The 18697-nt window shown below is 47.5% G+C and overlaps 1 protein-coding gene across 1 annotated transcript in view; it reads right to left on the bottom strand.

Annotated features, from left to right (window-relative positions):
* Positions 1–1304: 1304 nt before the first annotated feature.
* LOC115511183 (fer-1-like protein 4) overlaps positions 1305–18697 on the bottom strand; it is a 34318-nt gene continuing 16925 nt past the window's right edge. Inside the window, exons 29-45 of the mRNA XM_030311755.1 lie at positions 12208–12406; positions 12007–12065; positions 11802–11933; positions 11157–11199; positions 10957–11063; positions 10743–10880; positions 10531–10647; positions 6607–6734; positions 6237–6407; positions 5662–5816; positions 4922–5082; positions 4277–4362; positions 3011–3109; positions 2523–2764; positions 1803–2080; positions 1606–1706; positions 1305–1509 (exon numbers count right to left, since the gene is read on the bottom strand). Coding sequence (XP_030167615.1) covers positions 1305–1509; positions 1606–1706; positions 1803–2080; positions 2523–2764; positions 3011–3109; positions 4277–4362; positions 4922–5082; positions 5662–5816; positions 6237–6407; positions 6607–6734; positions 10531–10647; positions 10743–10880; positions 10957–11063; positions 11157–11199; positions 11802–11933; positions 12007–12065; positions 12208–12406 — 2421 coding nt within the window. The remainder of the gene's footprint in view (positions 1510–1605; positions 1707–1802; positions 2081–2522; positions 2765–3010; positions 3110–4276; positions 4363–4921; positions 5083–5661; positions 5817–6236; positions 6408–6606; positions 6735–10530; positions 10648–10742; positions 10881–10956; positions 11064–11156; positions 11200–11801; positions 11934–12006; positions 12066–12207; positions 12407–18697) is intronic.

Raw genomic sequence — 18697 nt, 5'->3', positions numbered from 1 at the left:
TCAATCACCTGATCCCTCATCCTCACTGACCATGCTCTATGCCAAGCCCCTGCTGACTCCTAGCACTAAGAGGGGTCCAGGCACGTCCTGTACAGTCTTCTAGGAGGAGGCAGAACTGAAAAATGGAGGGAAGGTAGCAGTGGCCATCCTTGAGCAAGGCTGGCTTCAGACCCCCAGCTTTGGACCTCATCAGGGCTTCCCAGTATAACCCTTAATAAGTGTGGAGGACCAGGCCCAACACCACACCATGCTGCAGCCCAGGGAAGCAGGGACATTGACAGCTGGTCAGTTCATCCGATTGTTTCTCAGGGAGTGTCCAGGTAAGACAGTAGTAGGGGTTCAAGTAGAAAGGACAGGAAGCCAACTAGGGTGATGATAGCAAAATCTCTAGAGGCAGACCTGAGACCCAGCTCTGATGTGATCACCCACGAGCTGTGTGACCTTGGACATGTCTCATTTATAAGTTGCAGATGATACTGCCGGCTGTAGTGAGCCTTGTTTTGTTTTTTTAGGTCAGCCAGAAACCATTCCTGCTTGTTAATAGTATCCTGAATTTCCTCTAGGAACCTCCCTACTTTCTCAGCATATGTGTTTGGGAGAAGGTTTGACCTCCCAGGACTAGGAAAGCTTTCTTCTAGGTGTGAATATGGGGAGATACGAGGCTGGTGTTGCCATCCTGCAGCTCCCAGGGGGAACCCTATGTGCAAATGAGCTGGCCCCAGAGGACAGCAGAGCTGAGTCCAGAGGCAGAGAACCGGTCCTAGTGACATCATTTGAGCCCTGTGACAAGCTGCCAGCTAAACACTGGGAATTGCAGCTATGCAAGACACACACCACCCCCGCCCCCCGCCAAGCCCTTTTTGTTTAATCCAATAGGGTTGGGATTTCTGTTACTTGCAACCAAAAATGTTCTGGCTGATATGCCTACTCTCAGGGTTGAAGAATAAACAAGCTAATGAAGTCTGTAAAGTGCTTAGCTGTCACTAAGTGACCCTGCCATTATCAGGAGCAGGAGCAACAGGTGGACTACTCGGCATGACAGCTTGGCAGCCAGGGTCCTCGGCCTGAGCCCTGAGCTTCCTGCCAGGTCCCATTCTTCCTAGTGGCAGCCACCCATCCCCAGCACCTGTTACCCAAGGGCAGCTCTGTTTTCTGCCCCTTGTATTATCATGCACAGCCTATGTTCAGGTGTCAGAGTGGAGGCACAGTCAAGTTCATTCGAAGAAAGCAGTGAACTCAAACAGTCATGTTGGTGAGAAGGACCCCCAGAGGTTATACGGTTGGTAGGGGAAGAGTGTGCAGGGTCAATTAGGGTCAGGGGGCTGGTGGAGGGGGCGGAAGATGACCTGGCTGATCTGGCCGGGCATGGTGTAGAAGACCAGGAGAAGGAAGATGGTGACCAATGCCAGCAGCAGCAGCAGCACCAGGATGCGCCAGTACCGGCGCCAGATGAAGAAGACAAAGGTCTTCAGCGGGTTCACAAACCAGTTGAAGGAGGTTTTAGGGCGGCTGTGGGGACAGAGGTGGTGTCAGAATGACGAGGAAGCTCCTGGGCCGCCCCCACCTACCTTGGGCTCTGGCCCAGCCTCCTGTGTCGCCCCTCACTTGGGCTTCTCCAAGGGCTCAGGCTCCTTCCGCCCCTTCCCCACTGGCCGCTTCTCTGCCTCCTCCACGGTCAGCAGCTCAAACTCTGCCTCCACCTTCCCCTAGAGAAAGGAGGGAACAGAGGCTGAGCTCTTAGGTGGGCTCAGACCCCACCTCATACCCCCACCCACCCGTGGCCCTGCCCCGGCCACACCCACCGTGAGGATGTGGACGCTGCCTCCAGGGTCTGTGAACGCTAGGTCTTCCGGCCGGCCCTTCCTCCTCTTCTTCTGCCTCTTGCCAGCTCGCACCTCCCGCTGCTCCCGATCCTCATCCTCTGGCTCCCGCAGCTTCACTACGGGCCACCAGCCCCGCAGGCGGCGGCAGCGAAACAGGTTGCACCTCGGCCCTGCCCCATCGCGGGCCAGGCGCACGGAGCAGAGCTCGGGGCCCCGGGCCCCCCGCACCATGTCTGGCAGCTGCAGCTCCAAGGATCCTGCGAGTGCAGAGCTCTCTGGGTTAGGTAGGAGATCAAGGTCTGTCTGGGCCTGGGGTGGTGGGGAGCCACAGCAGGACTGTGCCTCAGGGCATCAGGAACTAAGACGTGGTGCGCCACAGCTGGGGGCCACGCAAGCGCAGCCACACATCAGCAGGTTGTCAGACCCTGGTGAAACGACCAAGGATGGGACCAGACTGCCAAAGTGGGGCCATGGTTTCAGAGTCCAAAGTGACCTGAGTTCAGGTCATGTCAGAAGACTGAGTCAGGGACTTTGGGTGGGAACGGAGGTCAGTAATGAGGCCAGAAAGGTTAGTGACCTAGGGTCTGAAACCCAGGACTCACGGTTGGGTTACAATAGGGAACCAAGGGCCAGGGGGCACTGGCAATGAGGACAGAAAGTAGGGCCAGGGTTTGAGGTAGGAGGGAGGCAAAGCCCTACCAAGGAAGTCGTTGGCAGAGATGCGGTCATAGTCCCAGACCTGCAGGACCAGCACGGCTGGCTGCCGGAACTCGGCCTCCTCCAGGGCGAAGGGTCCAGGCCGGCGCCGGACGCTCACCTCCCGTTCCGTGGGCAGGTAGTCGAAGCGGAACACGAAGCGCCAGTTAAAATTCCCCTCCCCAGTCAGAGAGTTGAAGTGAACGTCTGTCTCCTGCTTGTCATGCTCCAGTCCCTTCACCCAGCTGGAGCCAGGAGAGAGGTACAGGCGGAAGAGTAGCCTTCAGCACCGGGGCCAAACCCAGAACCCAGCTCGCCAACCCCCCACCCCCACTCCCTGACCACCGGACGGGGGGGGGGGGCCCTCCACCAACTCCAGGTGCCAGAGAGGGCCCAGAAGACAGGGCTGTGGCTTAGCCTGAAGCCCATGCCCCTGACTGCAGTCTCACCTTGGTTCTCAGCCATTTGCCTGGTCTAGCCTACAGGCTCACCTTTTCACATAGATGTCACTTGACATCTCTCCAGTGAGTGGGTTCACATCATCCAGAACCACATCCTCCGTGTTCCAGATGATGACTCTGAGCTCATAGCTGGGGGAGGTATCAGAAGAGAGTTTTCAGACTCTTGGGGTCTTGAGAGGGGCTGCAGGAAGCACCTAGGCCATGGCCATGACATTCATTGAGCACCTCCATGTGCCCAGCTGGGTGATCAGGAAGTCTGTGGTACTTACATGGGCAGTCCCAGCTATCACTGATCACCCCCACCACAGCAGATGGCACCAGGAATGGTCCATTGACCAAAGCTGGGCCAAGTTTCCCCCATAAATTTTGAATCAGGATGCTGAAAGTTTGAGTAAGGTCAAATGCCACCACATTTGGAGTTGGAGCCACCACGAGCCAGGGTGATGTGCAAGCTGAAGTTTTAGGGCACAGGGGAGAGAAAGCCAGTTTGCAGTGACAAGTGAGAGGGCGAGCTACAGAGTGGGGATGAGAGCATGCTGCAGCCCCTGAGTGGCAGAAGGAGGGACGGCAGCTTTCCTGATTCTACCCCAGATAGCCATGGATTTTTCTGGGTATCTGTTGTTTTCTCTTACCCAGCATCAATTTCCTCTCATTTGCTGACGGCACCATGATTTTGTGTTGGTGAGCACCCACTACCCTCACCCCTATGCTGTCAATCTGTGTGATTCTGGTGGGGAAGACTCACCTCTACCTGGCTCCAGAGGTGGGTACATCACCTAGGACATCACCCAGGGTTAGCCAATGAGCAGATTACAGCCCCCTACCCACAAGGGTTGGTTAAGAGACCAGGATTTGACGCGTGCTGATCCAATGAGAGTCAGCCCTGAGACTTCTGCTTTTACTGGCAAACAGGTGTTTGTTTTTCTGCTCAAGTAGTCCAGTTGATGAGATATAAGCCTTGTACCATTAGCAGCCATCTTGCCCCCAGACTGCAGAAGCCTCCCTGAGAGTGACACCAAGGGAAGCAGAGCCCAGAGGTGGAAAGTGTAGATTGCTGACAATATCTGAAGTACATAGAGCCTACGCAGAACTCCACTCAGACCAGCTCCAGTTGGAAGGGGGCAGACACCCAACTCACAACGGCTTAAGAAAAGAAAGGGAACTTAATAGCTCACCTAGTTGAAAAGGCTGGCTCAGCAGCCTCTGGCTGCTTCACTGGAGGCCCAGGTTTTCAGAGAGCCCTGGTACTGGCAATCCAAATGTGCCTGCCCCAGGGGAGGCAGGGCCAGAACTCACCTGATGGGCTGCCGAGGCTTGATGTCAACTGGGGGTGGGGCAGGCACATCGCGGGGGAAGATGTCAATCCACATATGAAGGGATCCCTGGGAACACAGGACCAGGCTGAAGGGGTTTGCTGAGGTCCCCACCTCCCGTGATAGCCTTGTGGCCAGAGGCTGTGCCTTGCCCCAGGTGGAGAGGAGCTGGAGTCAAGAGGGCACAGTCAGGCAGATCCTGGAGGATGAGGTCGAAGGTGAGGTCTGAAGTGGGGGTTCCAGGTCTAAGGTTAGGTTAAGGATAAGGCCCTGGGAGTGGAAGGTTGGGATCAAAAGTAAGATCTGATGTTCCCAAAGTCCAGAGCCTAGGGACCTGGGGTTGAGGTCAGATCGAGAGTGCCAGGTCTGACCCCTTGGTGGCCAGGGGTGGGGATCCTGCAGGACCAAAGTCAAGGTGGAGGTATGGAGTCCAGGATGGGGGTCTAAGACTGGAGTGGGGATGCTGGGAACCAGGATCAGGAGCCAGAATCAGAAGTGGGAGTGCAGTGCCCAGTTAAAGGTGTTGGGGAAGGTGCATCCTGAGGGCCCAGGGTCCAGGAGCAGGTGGGAGTCCTGGGATTCTGGGAACCCCGGGGGTTCTGGGGTTGGGTGCTGAGCCCTCCCTCACCTGCAGCAGCCCTGGGCTGCGGGGATGGTAGAGGGGCCGAGTTTCTACGTGCTCGGGCACCAGCTGGATCCCAAGCTCCGGCATCTCTTGCCAGCGCCGCAGCACCAGCAATGCCTGTACCTCCTCGGGGACCTCGCTTGCCACTTTGGGCCCCCCCCTACCTGCGAGGAGAGGTGTATGAGCTTGGGTCCCTCACAGGTCCCGAATCTCCCACTTTCCACTCCCACCCCTCAACAGAAGTGCAAAGCTGAGGCAGCTGCTTTGTTGGACAAAGCCCATGGTCCGGGAGGTCAAGTCCACAAGGCACAGAAAGTGGGGAGATGCTTCTCTAACGACTTTTGCCTGTAAAAATCCATCAGTGGAAGGACAGTGGGATTGGAGGGGCTATGACTTTGCACAGACTCTGTTTAGAGAAAGACCACCAGCCACTTATGAGGTGTGAGCTCAATTCTGCAGCTACATTTTGTCATGTGGGACCCCTATGTGGGCCACCCTATGTTCTGGAAACTTGATTAGCTATGGCTCTGAGGGGTCCACTTTGACTCTTTGGGGATCATGCTCACCAACAAAGACCATTTTCTCCCCACCATCCAAGAATCTCATCCTTAGCCAAACTCACCACCTCTGCTTGCAGAAGGAGGCAAGTTCTTTTGGGGGACACACTAGAGTGGGCACCAGGGGGCCCCTGTACCTTAACAGTCTTGCTCCCTATGGAGTGTCCATCAGAGAGGGGCTGGTACCTGGGGGCAGGGTCTCAGGCGATGTCAGAAAGACTTTGCTGCCCACCTTGACAGCCCCGGCTCGGTATTCAGGGCCAGGGAGGCCACAGCGTTGGCACAGCCCCGCCAGGATCTGGGAAGGCTGGAGCGCATCACGCCAGGCATTGTACCCATCCCTGCGGGCAGAAAGGGAAAATGCTTCAGTTGGAGTCAGCATATGGACACAGGTGGGCACAGGGGCAGGGATGGGGACCCTTGAAGACATAGGATCCAGGTTCATAACTCCAGTACAAGACAGATTAGTCCTTGCTTATGGTAACCAAGAAAATCAAAGATGTATTGCCCATGCTCCAATGGAGGAGATAACTGATATTATCTCCATTTTGCAGATGAGGAAACTGAGGCTCAGAGAGATCAAATGACTTATTATAGGATACCAAATCCCAAGCCCAGGTATTGACCACTATGCTATAAGGTCCTGGTCATAGGGAGGTCCCCTTCTATGAAATCAAAGGATGTGGGGACATCAACAAGAATGTGACCTTAAATGTCTTTGGTCAGACTCAGAATGGCTCCTGAGGGTCTGTGGGACTCACGTGTCATATTGGGAGGCCAGCCCACAGTTCGCCCTGTGATGGCTATAGAATCGGTTTTCCAGATCAATGTGGGTCTCCCCGATGAGGTCGTCAGAACCCACAAGGTCATGATCAAACACGGCCACAGTCAGCTCTGGCTCGGCAGGAAGAGAGATGCTGAGCTCCAGCACCCTGGCCAGGAGAGAGAATGGCTGAGGACACCTCCATGCCCTAGGAGATGGTCTTGTTGGGGGACAGGGGTTCCAGGGGGCTCAGCAGCCTCTGTCCATTCCCTCACCATCACCATGCCAGCTGCCTGAATGGGATGCCTTGGGCCACAGGGTCAGATGGTAAAGGTGCTCCCATTCCCAAGCCCAGGGCCCAGCCTCACTCTCCAAAGATGGGGTTCAGCTGCTTGGGGATGTAGCGCTCCTTGGTGTCCTGCCGCTCCCGGCCAGCACTCACCACCACGTAAGGGTCTGCCTTGCCATTGGGGTCCGCAGGAGCCAGGTTGGTAGCCTAGCGGGACAATGTGGGTGGGGCTGAGAGAAGTGTCACTGTCATAACCCAAGGTTACCCTTGCTGGACCAAATCTCAGGTTATGTGTAAGCAAGAAGTTACTGAGGAGGTATCTCGCACCACGAGGAATCAACGGAAAGGTTGCACAAGATGACTTTTTTCTTCTTTTAAGTTAATTATGAAATATTTAAGACATGCAAATAGGTATAATGAAAAATATAATGAGGGGAGCCTGGGTGGGTCAGTCGGTTAAGCGTCAGACTTTGGCTCAGGTCATGATCTTGCAGTCTGTGGGTTCAGGCCCTGCATCAGGCTCTGTGCTGACAGCTCGGAGCCTGGAGCCTGTTTGAGATTCTGTGTCTCCCTCTCTCTGCCCTTGTCCCACTCATGCTCTGTCTCACTCTGTCTCTCAAAAATAAATGTTAAAAAAATTTTTTTAATATAAAATGAAACAAAATATGTGGAAAGATGTATAGGACTTTGATGTTCAAATCATAGCTTTCTATGTTCACTTTTATTTTTTACAATGATAAAGATATTTTAACTAATATAAAAAGAATAATACAATGAACAGGTGTATGCCCAGCTTAATAAATAAAACACTACCAACAAATGGAAACTCCCTGAATCCCCTTACCTGATTTAATTTCCTTTTCATCACTGAAGTCGCCAGAACCCTTTACTTGAGGTTTATGACTCACACAAAAAAAGTAAAAATACTTTTACTACATATGCATGCATCCTGAAGCAATATATAGCACCATTTTGCATGTTTTTTAACTGTATGTATTAAACTTACTTTTCTGTTTTGGTAACTACATAATGTAGTAAATATATAACCTATGCATAAATTATTGAAGTATAATTTATATACACAAATATATTTTTAGTGTTTTTTTTACCCTCCTGTCTACAGTGAATGAGCATTCCGGTTGCTCCACATCTTTATAAACACTTGGTATTGTCAATCTTTTTTATTTTAGCCATTCTAGCATAGGCAAAACTGTAGCTCATTGTGGTTTTAATTTGCATTTCCCTGATAACTAGGCGTGTTGAGCATCTTTGGATGTGCTTATTCACCTTGTGTATTTTCTTTGGTGAGGTGTCTGTTCATATCTTTTGCTCCACCACTGAGTTTTTAATTTTAAATATTAGACTTTTGGGGTGCCTAGGTGGCTCAGTCGGTTGGGCGTCCGACTTCAGCTCAGGTCATGATCTCACGGTTCATGAGCTCTGTGCTGACAGTTCAGAGCCTGGAGCCTGCTTCAGATTCTGACTCCTTCTTTCTCTGCCCCTCCCCTGCTCATTCTTTTTTTTTCTCTCTCTCTCTTTCAAAAATAAATAAAAATTAAAAGAAAAATGTGTCTGTTTTTTTTTAATTAAGAAAAAATTTTTAAGTGTTTATGTTTTGAGGGAGAGAGAGACAGAGCACAAGTGGGGGAGGGGCAGAGAGAGGGAGACACAGAATCTGAAACAGGCTCCAGACTGAGCTGTCAGCACAGAGCCTGATGCGGGGCTTGAACTCATGAACAGATAGATCATGACCTGAGCTGAAGTTGGATGACCAACTGACTGAACCATCCTGGCGCCCCTCCCCCCCCAGATTTTTTAAATTATACTTTTAATTTCTAAAAATTCTTGGGGCGCCTGGGTGGCTCAGGTGGTTAAGCAACCAACTTGGGCTCAGGTCATGATCTCATGGTTTGTGGGTTCGAGCTCCCACATCAGGCTCTGTGCTGACAGTTCAGAGCCTGGAGCCTGCTTCGGATTCTGTGTCTCCCTCTCCCTCTGCCCCTCCCCTGCTCATACTCGCTCTCTCTCAAAAATAAATATTAAAAAATCTAATTTCTAAAAGTTCTATCTACTTCAAATTGGCTGTTTATTTTTAATTTAATCTCTTGTTCCTTATGTATTTTAATATATTCTTTATTTCTTTAAACATTCTCTAATAGTTATTTATATTTTCTATCTGGTCATTCCAATATCACTGACCCCGGGAGTCTGAATCTGTTGTTATTTTTGCTATTCTTGTTCATTGTGGCTTGTTTCTTTGTATATTGGCACTTTTTACCATGACTCATGTTTGGTTTAACTCATCCTGAGGGCCCAAATTGCACGTGCTCTCTGCCAGAGACGGCTTGCTTTTACTTCTAACAGTTTCCTGGGCAAACTACCAACCTGCAGTCACTTTATTATTTTTTTTTAATGTTTATTTATTTTGAGAGAGAGAGAGAGAGCACACGTGTGCACACAAGTGGGGGAGGGGCAGAGAGAAAGAGAATAAATCCCAAGCAGGCTCCATGCTCAGTGCAGAGCACATGAAGTGCTCGATCTCACAACTGAAGCATCATGACCTGAGCCAAAATCAAGAGTCGGACGCCCAACCGACTGAGTCACCCAGGTGCCCCTAATTTTATTATTTTCAAAACTTCCAGTCACTCTTGAAAGCCTCTTGTTCTCCATTTGTGAAATATATTAGATGGTTGTTTTACATTTTAATATTTGAAAATTCTAACATCCAAAACCCTTAAAAGTTTCATTCTCCTTTGTGTTGTTTTTTTCTGGCATTTTTTTCTCATAGTTTTTTTTTTTTCTTTTTTTCTTTTTTAATTTGGGATTGTGAGCCCAAACTTAGCTGTCTAAATCTATGAAACCAGGGAAAACTTGGGACCATTTTAAGCCAATTTCTCAGCTTTGAGTTTTCTGGAGTGAGCAGATAATATAAATTCAAGTCTTAAATCAATGTGAGAGCAAAACTCTAATTATAAATTCTCAGGGAAGACATTGTTTTCTACTTCCCCCAGTTGGAGAAGAGGCTGAAACAGACCATTTACCTAACAAGCTTCTTTTCCAGTGAGTAGAATTCCTCTTGCCCACCTTTCACTAAGAGCAGAGCCCTCACTGGATGCTGCTTCATGCGAGGGTCTTGGCTGTGGCTCCCATCTTAGACAGGCTATTAGAACCTAAGCCTCTGGGTCCAGGTATAGACAAACCTCTCAAGACAACCTGTGTTTCAGGGCTTCCACGTGGGACTCCTTCTGCCTCTTCATCTTAGATCCACTGGGGATTCCCTTTCTTATGAGCTTAGCATTCATTTAAGATTGTTTATCTAGCATTTCTAGATGAATTACATCAGGAAGTTATTTCCAACCATCTAGTCTGTGATACTGCGAGAAGCAGAAGATCAAGATGACTCCTACTATCGAATTATGCACTAGGATGTGCCACAAAACATTTATTTAAATTATGTCTTAGTCATAATCCTTATATTTAAACCAGATAGAAACACAGAATCTATTCCGGTGCTGAGATCGAAGTAGGCAGAGAAACCCACTCATTCCTCTCATTCCCTGAGATGCCTTTTGGGAAACTTCAGGACCCTGCTGAGTGCTGTGTGAAAACCACAGCAAGGCAAGAACCTGTGTGAAGGTTTGTTTTTTATTTTGTTTTGTTTTTTTTTACCCCTCTCCCCTGTGTGAAGGTATTTGATGACAAGCCGTTGTGAAACTTGAGGTTAAGAGCTCTGCTCTTCCTGGAGTTATATTCCACGTTCTATAAACTAAGGGTTTAGAACTATGAATAAGGAGTCAGAAGACCTAAGCTCTAAAGTCTGGTTCTACCATGTGTGAGCTTTGTAACCCTGGGGAGTCTTTTAACTTGTGCCTAAGATTTCCCACCTGAAAAATGAAGAAGGTGGACTCTAATCCCTGAGATTCCTTCCAAATCCTCAGTCTGTAGCTTTCATGTACATTACCTTCACTGGAATTGGAGGCATGCTGGGGCGACGGATGCTCACCTTTACCACATATACTCTGACCAGGAGCTTAATGGGCCGGTTCTGTGGGACCCCTCGGGAGATCTGGGGCTCAGAGAACGACACTGCCTCTGATTCAGGGTAAATAAGGAACGAGCCCTGGTTTGGGGAAGACAGAAAAGTCTCTGGGAAGAGAGTCTTCCTCCTGCCTCCCCACCTGTACTCCTTGGCCACCCTTCCTTCCCCAAACATACCTTGAACTTGCCCACAAGGTGTCCAGACCTTTCTTCCTCTGCATCTCCATCCTGGCCCCCTTGCCCTCGGTACAGGGGAAATACATTCAGCCAGTCTTCAAAGTTGTTAAACTCTTCTTCCAGGGTGCTGTTGTAGATCTGAAAGGCAAGGGCCTCAGTGATAGACCAATGTCAAGAATCCTAGCAGAATCCCCTTTCTCTGACCCCCACTCACCTTCAGGGTGGCTATTGCTTTCTTCTGGGACACAGAGCCTTTAACTTCAGCCTCACCCTGACCCTGGTCTTGGACCTCCCCATCCACAGAAATGAGGTTGACCCCATCTGGGAACAGCAGAAATGCCACAATTTGAAATACTCGTGTCACGGGAGGGAGAGAGACACACAGAGTAGGAACAAGAAAGCCAAATCTCCTACCTGACTCCCCAGGATCATCCATCTCATCCTCATCAAAGTTGGTCTGAAATCAAAGGGCAAGTCAGAGATTCCTCCCTACCTTCACCTCCTTAATCTACCCCTTTTCCAGGATAGGGAGTTGGGAAACCTTAGTCCCAGTTCAGCCATGTGAACCACTTGTATTTGGCTAGCAGTTTGGCTAGTCCTGCACTGCCCAAGACAGTAACCCCAGCTCCGTGTGTCTAGTGAGCACTTGAAATTGAAAATTGAGACGTGCCGTAAGTGTAAAATACCAAATTTTAAAGACTTAGTATAAAATAAGAATGTCAAATGTTCCATTGTTTTTTATAAAGGTTACTTGTTGGAATATTTTAGATATATTAGGTTAAATAAAATATATTATTAAAGTCCATTTCACCTCTTTCCTTTTACTTTTTTTTTTTAATTTGTCCACTTTAAAAGTTAAAACTACATATGTAGTTCACATGATATTTCTGACAGCACAGCTGTCAGTAATTCTCAGCTTCCAGAACTATTATGAAGGTAAGAAAAGACGTGCAATGAAGAGCTCTGAAAAGTTGTGGAGCTCCACATCTGATGAGATCCTTCTTGCCATTTATACCCCTGGGCCTCCAGCTGCAGTCTGGGACCCGCCTCTGCACCCACCTGCCCCTGGAGCTCCTGCAGAGAGGCATAGTACTTGGACCACCAGTCAAGCTCTTCAGGATCTGGGATGTCTTCCTCCAGCTTGGGGCCTTGGTTCAGGAGGCTTCTCAAAGGGAGCTTCTTCAGAGGAGCCTGAGGAAGAGAGAACTGAGCGCCCCTAACCCAGCATCACCCAGTCCCTTCACCCATTTCCATACCCCATCACCTTGAGAAGCCGTCTGGGCATCCCCACTTCAGCCAAGGAGGGATCCAGAGACCTCTGTCCTGGGAAAGAGGAAATGACACCAGGAGGAGGTCAGGTGAAGTCAGACTCCATGCCCCACGGGAGGGTCCCCTGGAGCCATCTCAACCGGGGAACTGAGGGGCTTCTGTCTGGAGGCCCTTAAGGGGAAGGAAGGCCCCTTACCTTTTGGTCCCTTAGGCACTAGGTCCACTGTCTCTTCCTCTTCTCCTTCTTCCTTGGGGGGATCCTCATGAGCCCGGAGTATGAATCGCAGCATTTGGGAGACAACATGGGAACCCACAAGCACGGTGCGGCCAAAGGCCCGGCGCTCAATCACCAGGATGCTGAGTGGGGGCTGTAGGTAAGGCTGCTCAGGCAGGTCCTGGGGGTGGGGAGAGAGAAACTGGGTCTCTGAAGACCTGGGGAGGAGGGAGAGGCAGCAGCACAGGCAGACAGAACAGTGGAGCTAAAGCTGCTTTCCCAGCTCAGCTCTGCCACAGCCTCGTTGTGTCATGTCTGGTAAGTCACCAAGCCTGTTTCCCTGGCCAAAAAGGGATACGATCCTGCACTCAAAAGACTGTTGTAAATATCAAAAGACATAATAGATACAAAACTACTTTGGAGCCAACAAAGTGCTATCAGAAACATGTGGTGGTGGTGGTTGTTATTATATGAAGGATCAATGCTCAGTTTGCTAATGCAGATTTAAAGCCGTAGCAATATGTATGCCCTTTAATATGGGAATTCTATATCTATCAATGGATCCTAAGGGGGAGGGAAAAATTAAAATACTGTATTGTTGGGTTTATTTTATACATATGTGACAATTATCACACAAAGGAGGGAAGAAGGAATGGCCCTATAATAGAGAAAAATTTTACTGTAATTGAATTAGTATTAATCTGAAGTAGATTGTGAAAAATCAGCACACATACTGCGATCCCTAGAGCAACTACTAAGCAAAGATCAACAAAGGAATTAAAGTAGTACACTAATAAATATCTATTTAATACAAAAGAAAGCGGTAATGGAGGAACAAAAAATATATGAGACATATAGAAAACAAATACCAGGGGGGCCTAGGCGACTCAGTCAGTTGAAAGTCTGACTCTTGGTTTAGGCTCAGGTCATGATCTCACAGTTTGTAGGATCAAGCCCCACTGTCAGGCTCTGCGCTGGCTGGCATGGAGTCTACTTGGGATTCTCTCTCTCCCTCTCTCTCTCTCTGCCCCTCCCCTGCTTGTGGAGTTATTTTTAGAGAGTGTATCGTAAGCCCTGGGAAAGTAAATGGGGTAATTGCTGAAATGTCAGCAATGTTCTGGTCTCAAGGCTGTCGAATGCGATAGCACTACAAGATCCAGAGCCCCACGATCTCCCAGGAGCCAGTTAGGAAACAGACCCACTGCAATTGCCTAGCAGTCCTTGAAACTGCACATCTTCCCTGCATGCTTTCACGTAAACACCAGATGTGTCTTTGGTCTATGTGTGGAGGCTCTTTGTGTTTTCCTCCCATGCTTTGACATTCTTTGATGTTTATATCTGGCGAACATGAAATAAAGACCAAGTGCAGTTTGCTGCTGTTTCACTGGCAGAGGCAGCCCTGCATGTCCGCTCCGTCTAAGAGTCTGAGAACTTTTTCTTCAGTGTGTGGCTACACCTGCAAGTGCTCTGTATCTCTCTCTCTCTCAATATAAATAAACATTAAAAAAAAAGAAAAAAGAAAAAGAAAACAAATAGCAAAATGGCAGATGTAAATCCCAACCATGTCAATAATAACATCAAATGTGACTTTGATTTGTAAAACAAAGACAAAAGAAATGCAGAAAAAAATTAAATTTCCTTTGCCTTGGCAAAGTGCTTAAGACAGGCAGGGTGACCTTTCTTCAGGAACTCAACTGCCTCTATTGCTAGAGGCAAAAGGCAACCTTAGCTTGACATTAGCCTTACTGTAAAAATCCCTTTGGAAACTTCCTTTATTCTACCCCACCCCCCAAAGATATATGTTAGCAGTCATCCTCCAAGCAAATGGCCCACTGATATCATCTGATATCATGACTAAGGTTTTACCAGACAGTAGTAAATGACCTTATCCTAACAGCAGCTAGCCCCTCAAGGTCCTGGAAACTTGGCTTCCAAATTCCTCAGAGATTTACACTATTCCTAACCCTCTTCCAACCTGAAGGTATATAATCAGTCACTCCTCACAACCCCAGTGCAGCCCTTTCTGCCCACAATTCCTGTCCCTGTGCTTTAATAAAACCACCTGTTTTGCACCAAAGATGTCTCAAGAATTCTTTCTTGACCGTTAGCTCCCGGACCCCAACACTTCACATTGACTTTATTAAACACTTTAAGCAAAAGGCAGAGATTGTCAATGGATTTTTTTTTTAAATATGCAACTACGTGCTAAAAGATACTCTTTAAAAAGACACATATGGGTTGAGAGGAAAAGGATGGGGAAAGATACATCATGCATCCAGTAATCATAGAGAGCTGGAATGGCTTTACTATCAGACAAAATGGACTTTAAGACACAAAATTTTACTAGAGGCAAAGACGGACATTTTATGATGATAAACAGATCAACTCGTAGGAAGCTATAACAATTGTAAAATTTTTTTTTTCAACGTTTATTTATTTTTGGGACAGAGAGAGACAGAGCATGAATGGGGGAGGGGCAGAGAGAGAGGGAGACACAGAATCGGAAACAGGCTTCAGGCTCTGAGCCATCAGCCCAGAGCCCGACGCGGGGCTCGAACTCACGGACCGCGAGATCGTGACCTGGCTGAAGTCGGACGCTTAACCGACTGCGCCACCCAGGCGCCCCTATCAATTGTAAACATATATGTACCTAACAACAGAACCTCAAAATACAAGTAGACTGTGACAAAATTGAAGGGAAAAAAAACGATTCAACAATAATAGCTGGAGACTTCAATATCATATTCTCAATAACGGATGGAACAACTAGTTAGAAAATCACCAAGAAGGCTTTTTTTTTCATTGTTTATTTATTTATTTTGAGAGAGAGAGAGAGTGAGAGAGGGAGAGGGAATGAAGCCCAAGCAGGTCCCATGCTGTCAGCATGGAGTCCGACTCGGTCAGTCTCACTAAACATGAGATCATGACCTTGAGTCAAAATCAAGATCCAGGGGCGCCTGGGTGGCGCAGTCGGTTAAGCGTCCGACTTCAGCCAGGTCACGATCTCGCGGTCCGTGAGTTCGAGCCCCGCATCGGGCTCTGGGCTGATGGCTCGGAGCCTGGAGCCTGTTTCCAATTCTGTGTCTCCCTCTCTCTCTGCCCCTCCCCCGTTCATGCTCTGTCTCTCTCTGTCCCAAAAATAAATAAACGTTGAAAAAAAAATTTTTTGAAAAAAAAAAAAAATCAAGATCCAATGCCTAACTGACTGAGCCACTCAGGCACTTCAAGAAGGCTTTTTTTTTTTTTTAATTTTTTTAAGTGTTTGTTTATTTTTGAGAGAGAGAGAGTGTGAGCAGGGGAGGGGCAGAGAGAGGGAGCCACAGAATCTGAAGTAGGCTTCAGGCTCTCAGCAGTCAGCACAGAGCCTGATGTGGGGTTCAAACCCACGAACTGTGAGATCATGACCTGAACTGAAGTCAGATGCTCAACTGACTGAGCCACACAGGCACCCTAAAGAAGACTTTTTTTAAGAAGGCTTGCATAACACTATTAACCCAGCCTGACCTAACTGACATCTATAGATCACTCTACCTAAACAACAGAAGAATACTTAGTCATTCTTTTCAAGTGCACAATGGAGAGAGGTGGAGACAGGGATATGATTTCCTCAATTTGCACTGTGAAATAAGAAATGAAAGGAAACACTCCCTAGAAGTTCAATGAGCAAACTGCTTCCAGCTTCACCATCTTATAGCACAATGAAGTTTCCAAACTGAAAACTCCTGCAGGTGAAACAGAGTCAAGAATGTGTTAGGGTTTTTGTTGTTTTTGTTTTTTGTTTGTTTGTTCTTGTGGGGTTTTACCCCCTTGCAGTCTGGAACCACTACGCTTTGTCCCGGTCTCCCCCTCACATAGGCACAGCACTTTTCAGTTTACAAAACCCTTTCACCAAGATCCTTTCTCTCACTGGCTCCCTATAGCACTCCTGCAAGAAGCATTTGATGTATTTCCTTCAATCTTCAACATTTCTTCAAATCAGAAATAGGTTTTTCTTTTATACAAACAAATAGGGACGCCTGGGTGGCTCAATCAGTTAAGTGTCTGACTCTGGGTTTCAGCTCAGGTCATGATCTCATGGTTCATGAGTTTGAGCCCTGCATCATCAGGCTCTGCACTGTCAGCACCGAGCCTGCTTGAGATTCTCTCTCTCTTTCTCCTCTGCCTCTCCCCCACTGTGCTAGCACTCTCTCTCTCAAAATAAATAAATAAGCTTTAAAAACATCATTAAACAAACAAAACACTAAAGCTCAACTAAGACAAGTGATTTGACAAGCTCCTAAGTGGCACTGCCAGAATTTGAATCCAAAGTCCATACTACAGAAATTACAAATTATACAAAGAATGCATTTCTTTGCCCCTGGTGTCTCAGACACTAGATAGATTCTTTGTGACCTATATTGCATGACACTTACCTAAGCCACTCATTCAACAGAGCCAAGAGAGTACCACCAGTTCATGGATTAATCCAGAGATCAGCAAACTATAACCTGTAAGCCAAATCTGGCCCACTACCTGTTCTTATAAATAAAGTTCTATTGGAACACAGTCATACTTATTCATTTACTTGCTGTTTATGTCTGTTTTCATGCTACTATTACAGAGTTGAGTAATTGCAACTGAAACTGTTTGGCCCACAAAGCCTAAAATATTTACTATCTGTCTTTTTATAGAAAATTTGCTCCATGGGGCGCCTGGGTGGCGCAGTCGGTTAAGCGTCCGACTTCAGCCAGGTCACGATCTCGCGGTCCGCGAGTTCGAGCCCCGCGTCGGGCTCTGGGCTGATGGCTCAGAGCCTGGAGCCTGTTTCCGATTCTGTGTCTCCCTCTCTCTCTGCCCCTCCCCTGTTCATGCTCTGTCTCTCTCTGTCCCGAAAATAAATAAACGTTGAAAAAAAAAAAATAAAAATAAAAATAAAAAAAAAAAAAAAAGAAAATTTGCTCCAGACTTCAAGCTGTATTACGAAGCTGTAATCATCAAGACAGTATGGTACTGGCACAAAAACAGACACATAGGGGCACCTGGGTGGCTCAGTCAGTTGAGCGTTCGGCTTCAGCTCAGGTCATGATCTCATGGTTCTTGGGTTTAAGCTCTACATTGGGCTCTGTGCTGACAGCTTAGAGCCTGGAGCTTGCTTTGGATTCTGTGTCTCCCTCCCTCTCTGCCCCTCCTCTGCTTGTGCTCTGACTCACACTCTCTCAAAAAATAAATATTAAAAAAAATTTTTAATTAAAAAAAAAGACACACAGATCAATAGAACAGAATAGAGAACCAGAAATGGACCCACAAATGTACGGCCAACTAATCTTTGACAAAGCAGGAAAGAATGCAATGGAAAAAAGACAGTCTCTTCAGCAAATGGTGTTGGGAAACCTGGACAACAACATGCAGAAGAATGAACCTGGACCACTTGCTTATACCATACACAAAAATAAACTCAAAATGGATGAAAGACCTAAATGTAAGACAAGAAGCCATCAAAATCCTAGAGGAGAAAACAGTCAACAACCTCTGTGACCTGGGCTGCAGCAACTTCTTACTTGACATGTCTCCAGAGGCAAGGGAAACAAAAGCAAAAATGAACTATAGGGACCTCATCAAAATAAAAACCTTCTGCACAGCGAAGGAAACAATCAGCAAAACTAAAAGGTAACTGACAGAATGGGAGAAGATATTTGCAAATGACATATCAGATAAAGGGTTATATCTTTATAAAGAACTGATCAAACTCAACACCCAAAAAACAAATAATCCAGTGAAGAAACAGGCAAAAGACATGAATAGATACTTTTCCAAAGAAGACATCCAGATGGCTAACAGACACATGAAAAAATGCTCAACATCACTCATCATCAGGGAAATACAAATCCAAACCACAATGAGATACCACCTTATACCTGTCAGAATGGCAACATTAACAGCTCAGGCAACAACAGATGTTGACAAGGCTGTAGAGAAAGAGGAACCCTTTTGCACTGCTGGTGGGAATGCAAACTGGTACAGCCATTCTGGAAAATAGTATGGAGGTTCCTCAAAAAGTTAAAAATAGAACTACCCTACGACCCAGTAATTGCACTACTAAGTATTTATCCAAAGGATACAGAAGAGCTGATTCAAAGGGGCACATGCACCCCAATGTTGATAGTAGCACCATCAACAATAGTCAAAGTATGGAAAGAGCCCAAATGTCCATTGAATAATGAATGAATAAAGATGAATGGCGCCTGGGTGGCTCAGTTGGTTAAGTGTCCGACTTTGGCTCAGGTCATGATCTCACAGTTCATGAGTTTGAGCCCTGCATCAGGCTCTGGGCTGACAGCTTGGAGTCCGGAGCCTGCTTCGGATTCTGTGTCTTCCTCTCTCTCTCTGCCCCTCTCCCACTCATGTTCTGTCTCTCTCTCTCTCTCAAAAATAAGCACTAAAAAAGAAGAAGAAGATGTGGTATACATATACAATGGAGTATTACTTGGAAATC

This window comes from Lynx canadensis, chromosome A3 (genome assembly GCF_007474595.2).
Source record: "Lynx canadensis isolate LIC74 chromosome A3, mLynCan4.pri.v2, whole genome shotgun sequence".
In the NCBI taxonomy this organism is placed as follows: Eukaryota; Metazoa; Chordata; class Mammalia; order Carnivora; family Felidae; genus Lynx; species Lynx canadensis.
This window is presented reverse-complemented; position numbering and strand designations above follow the sequence as displayed.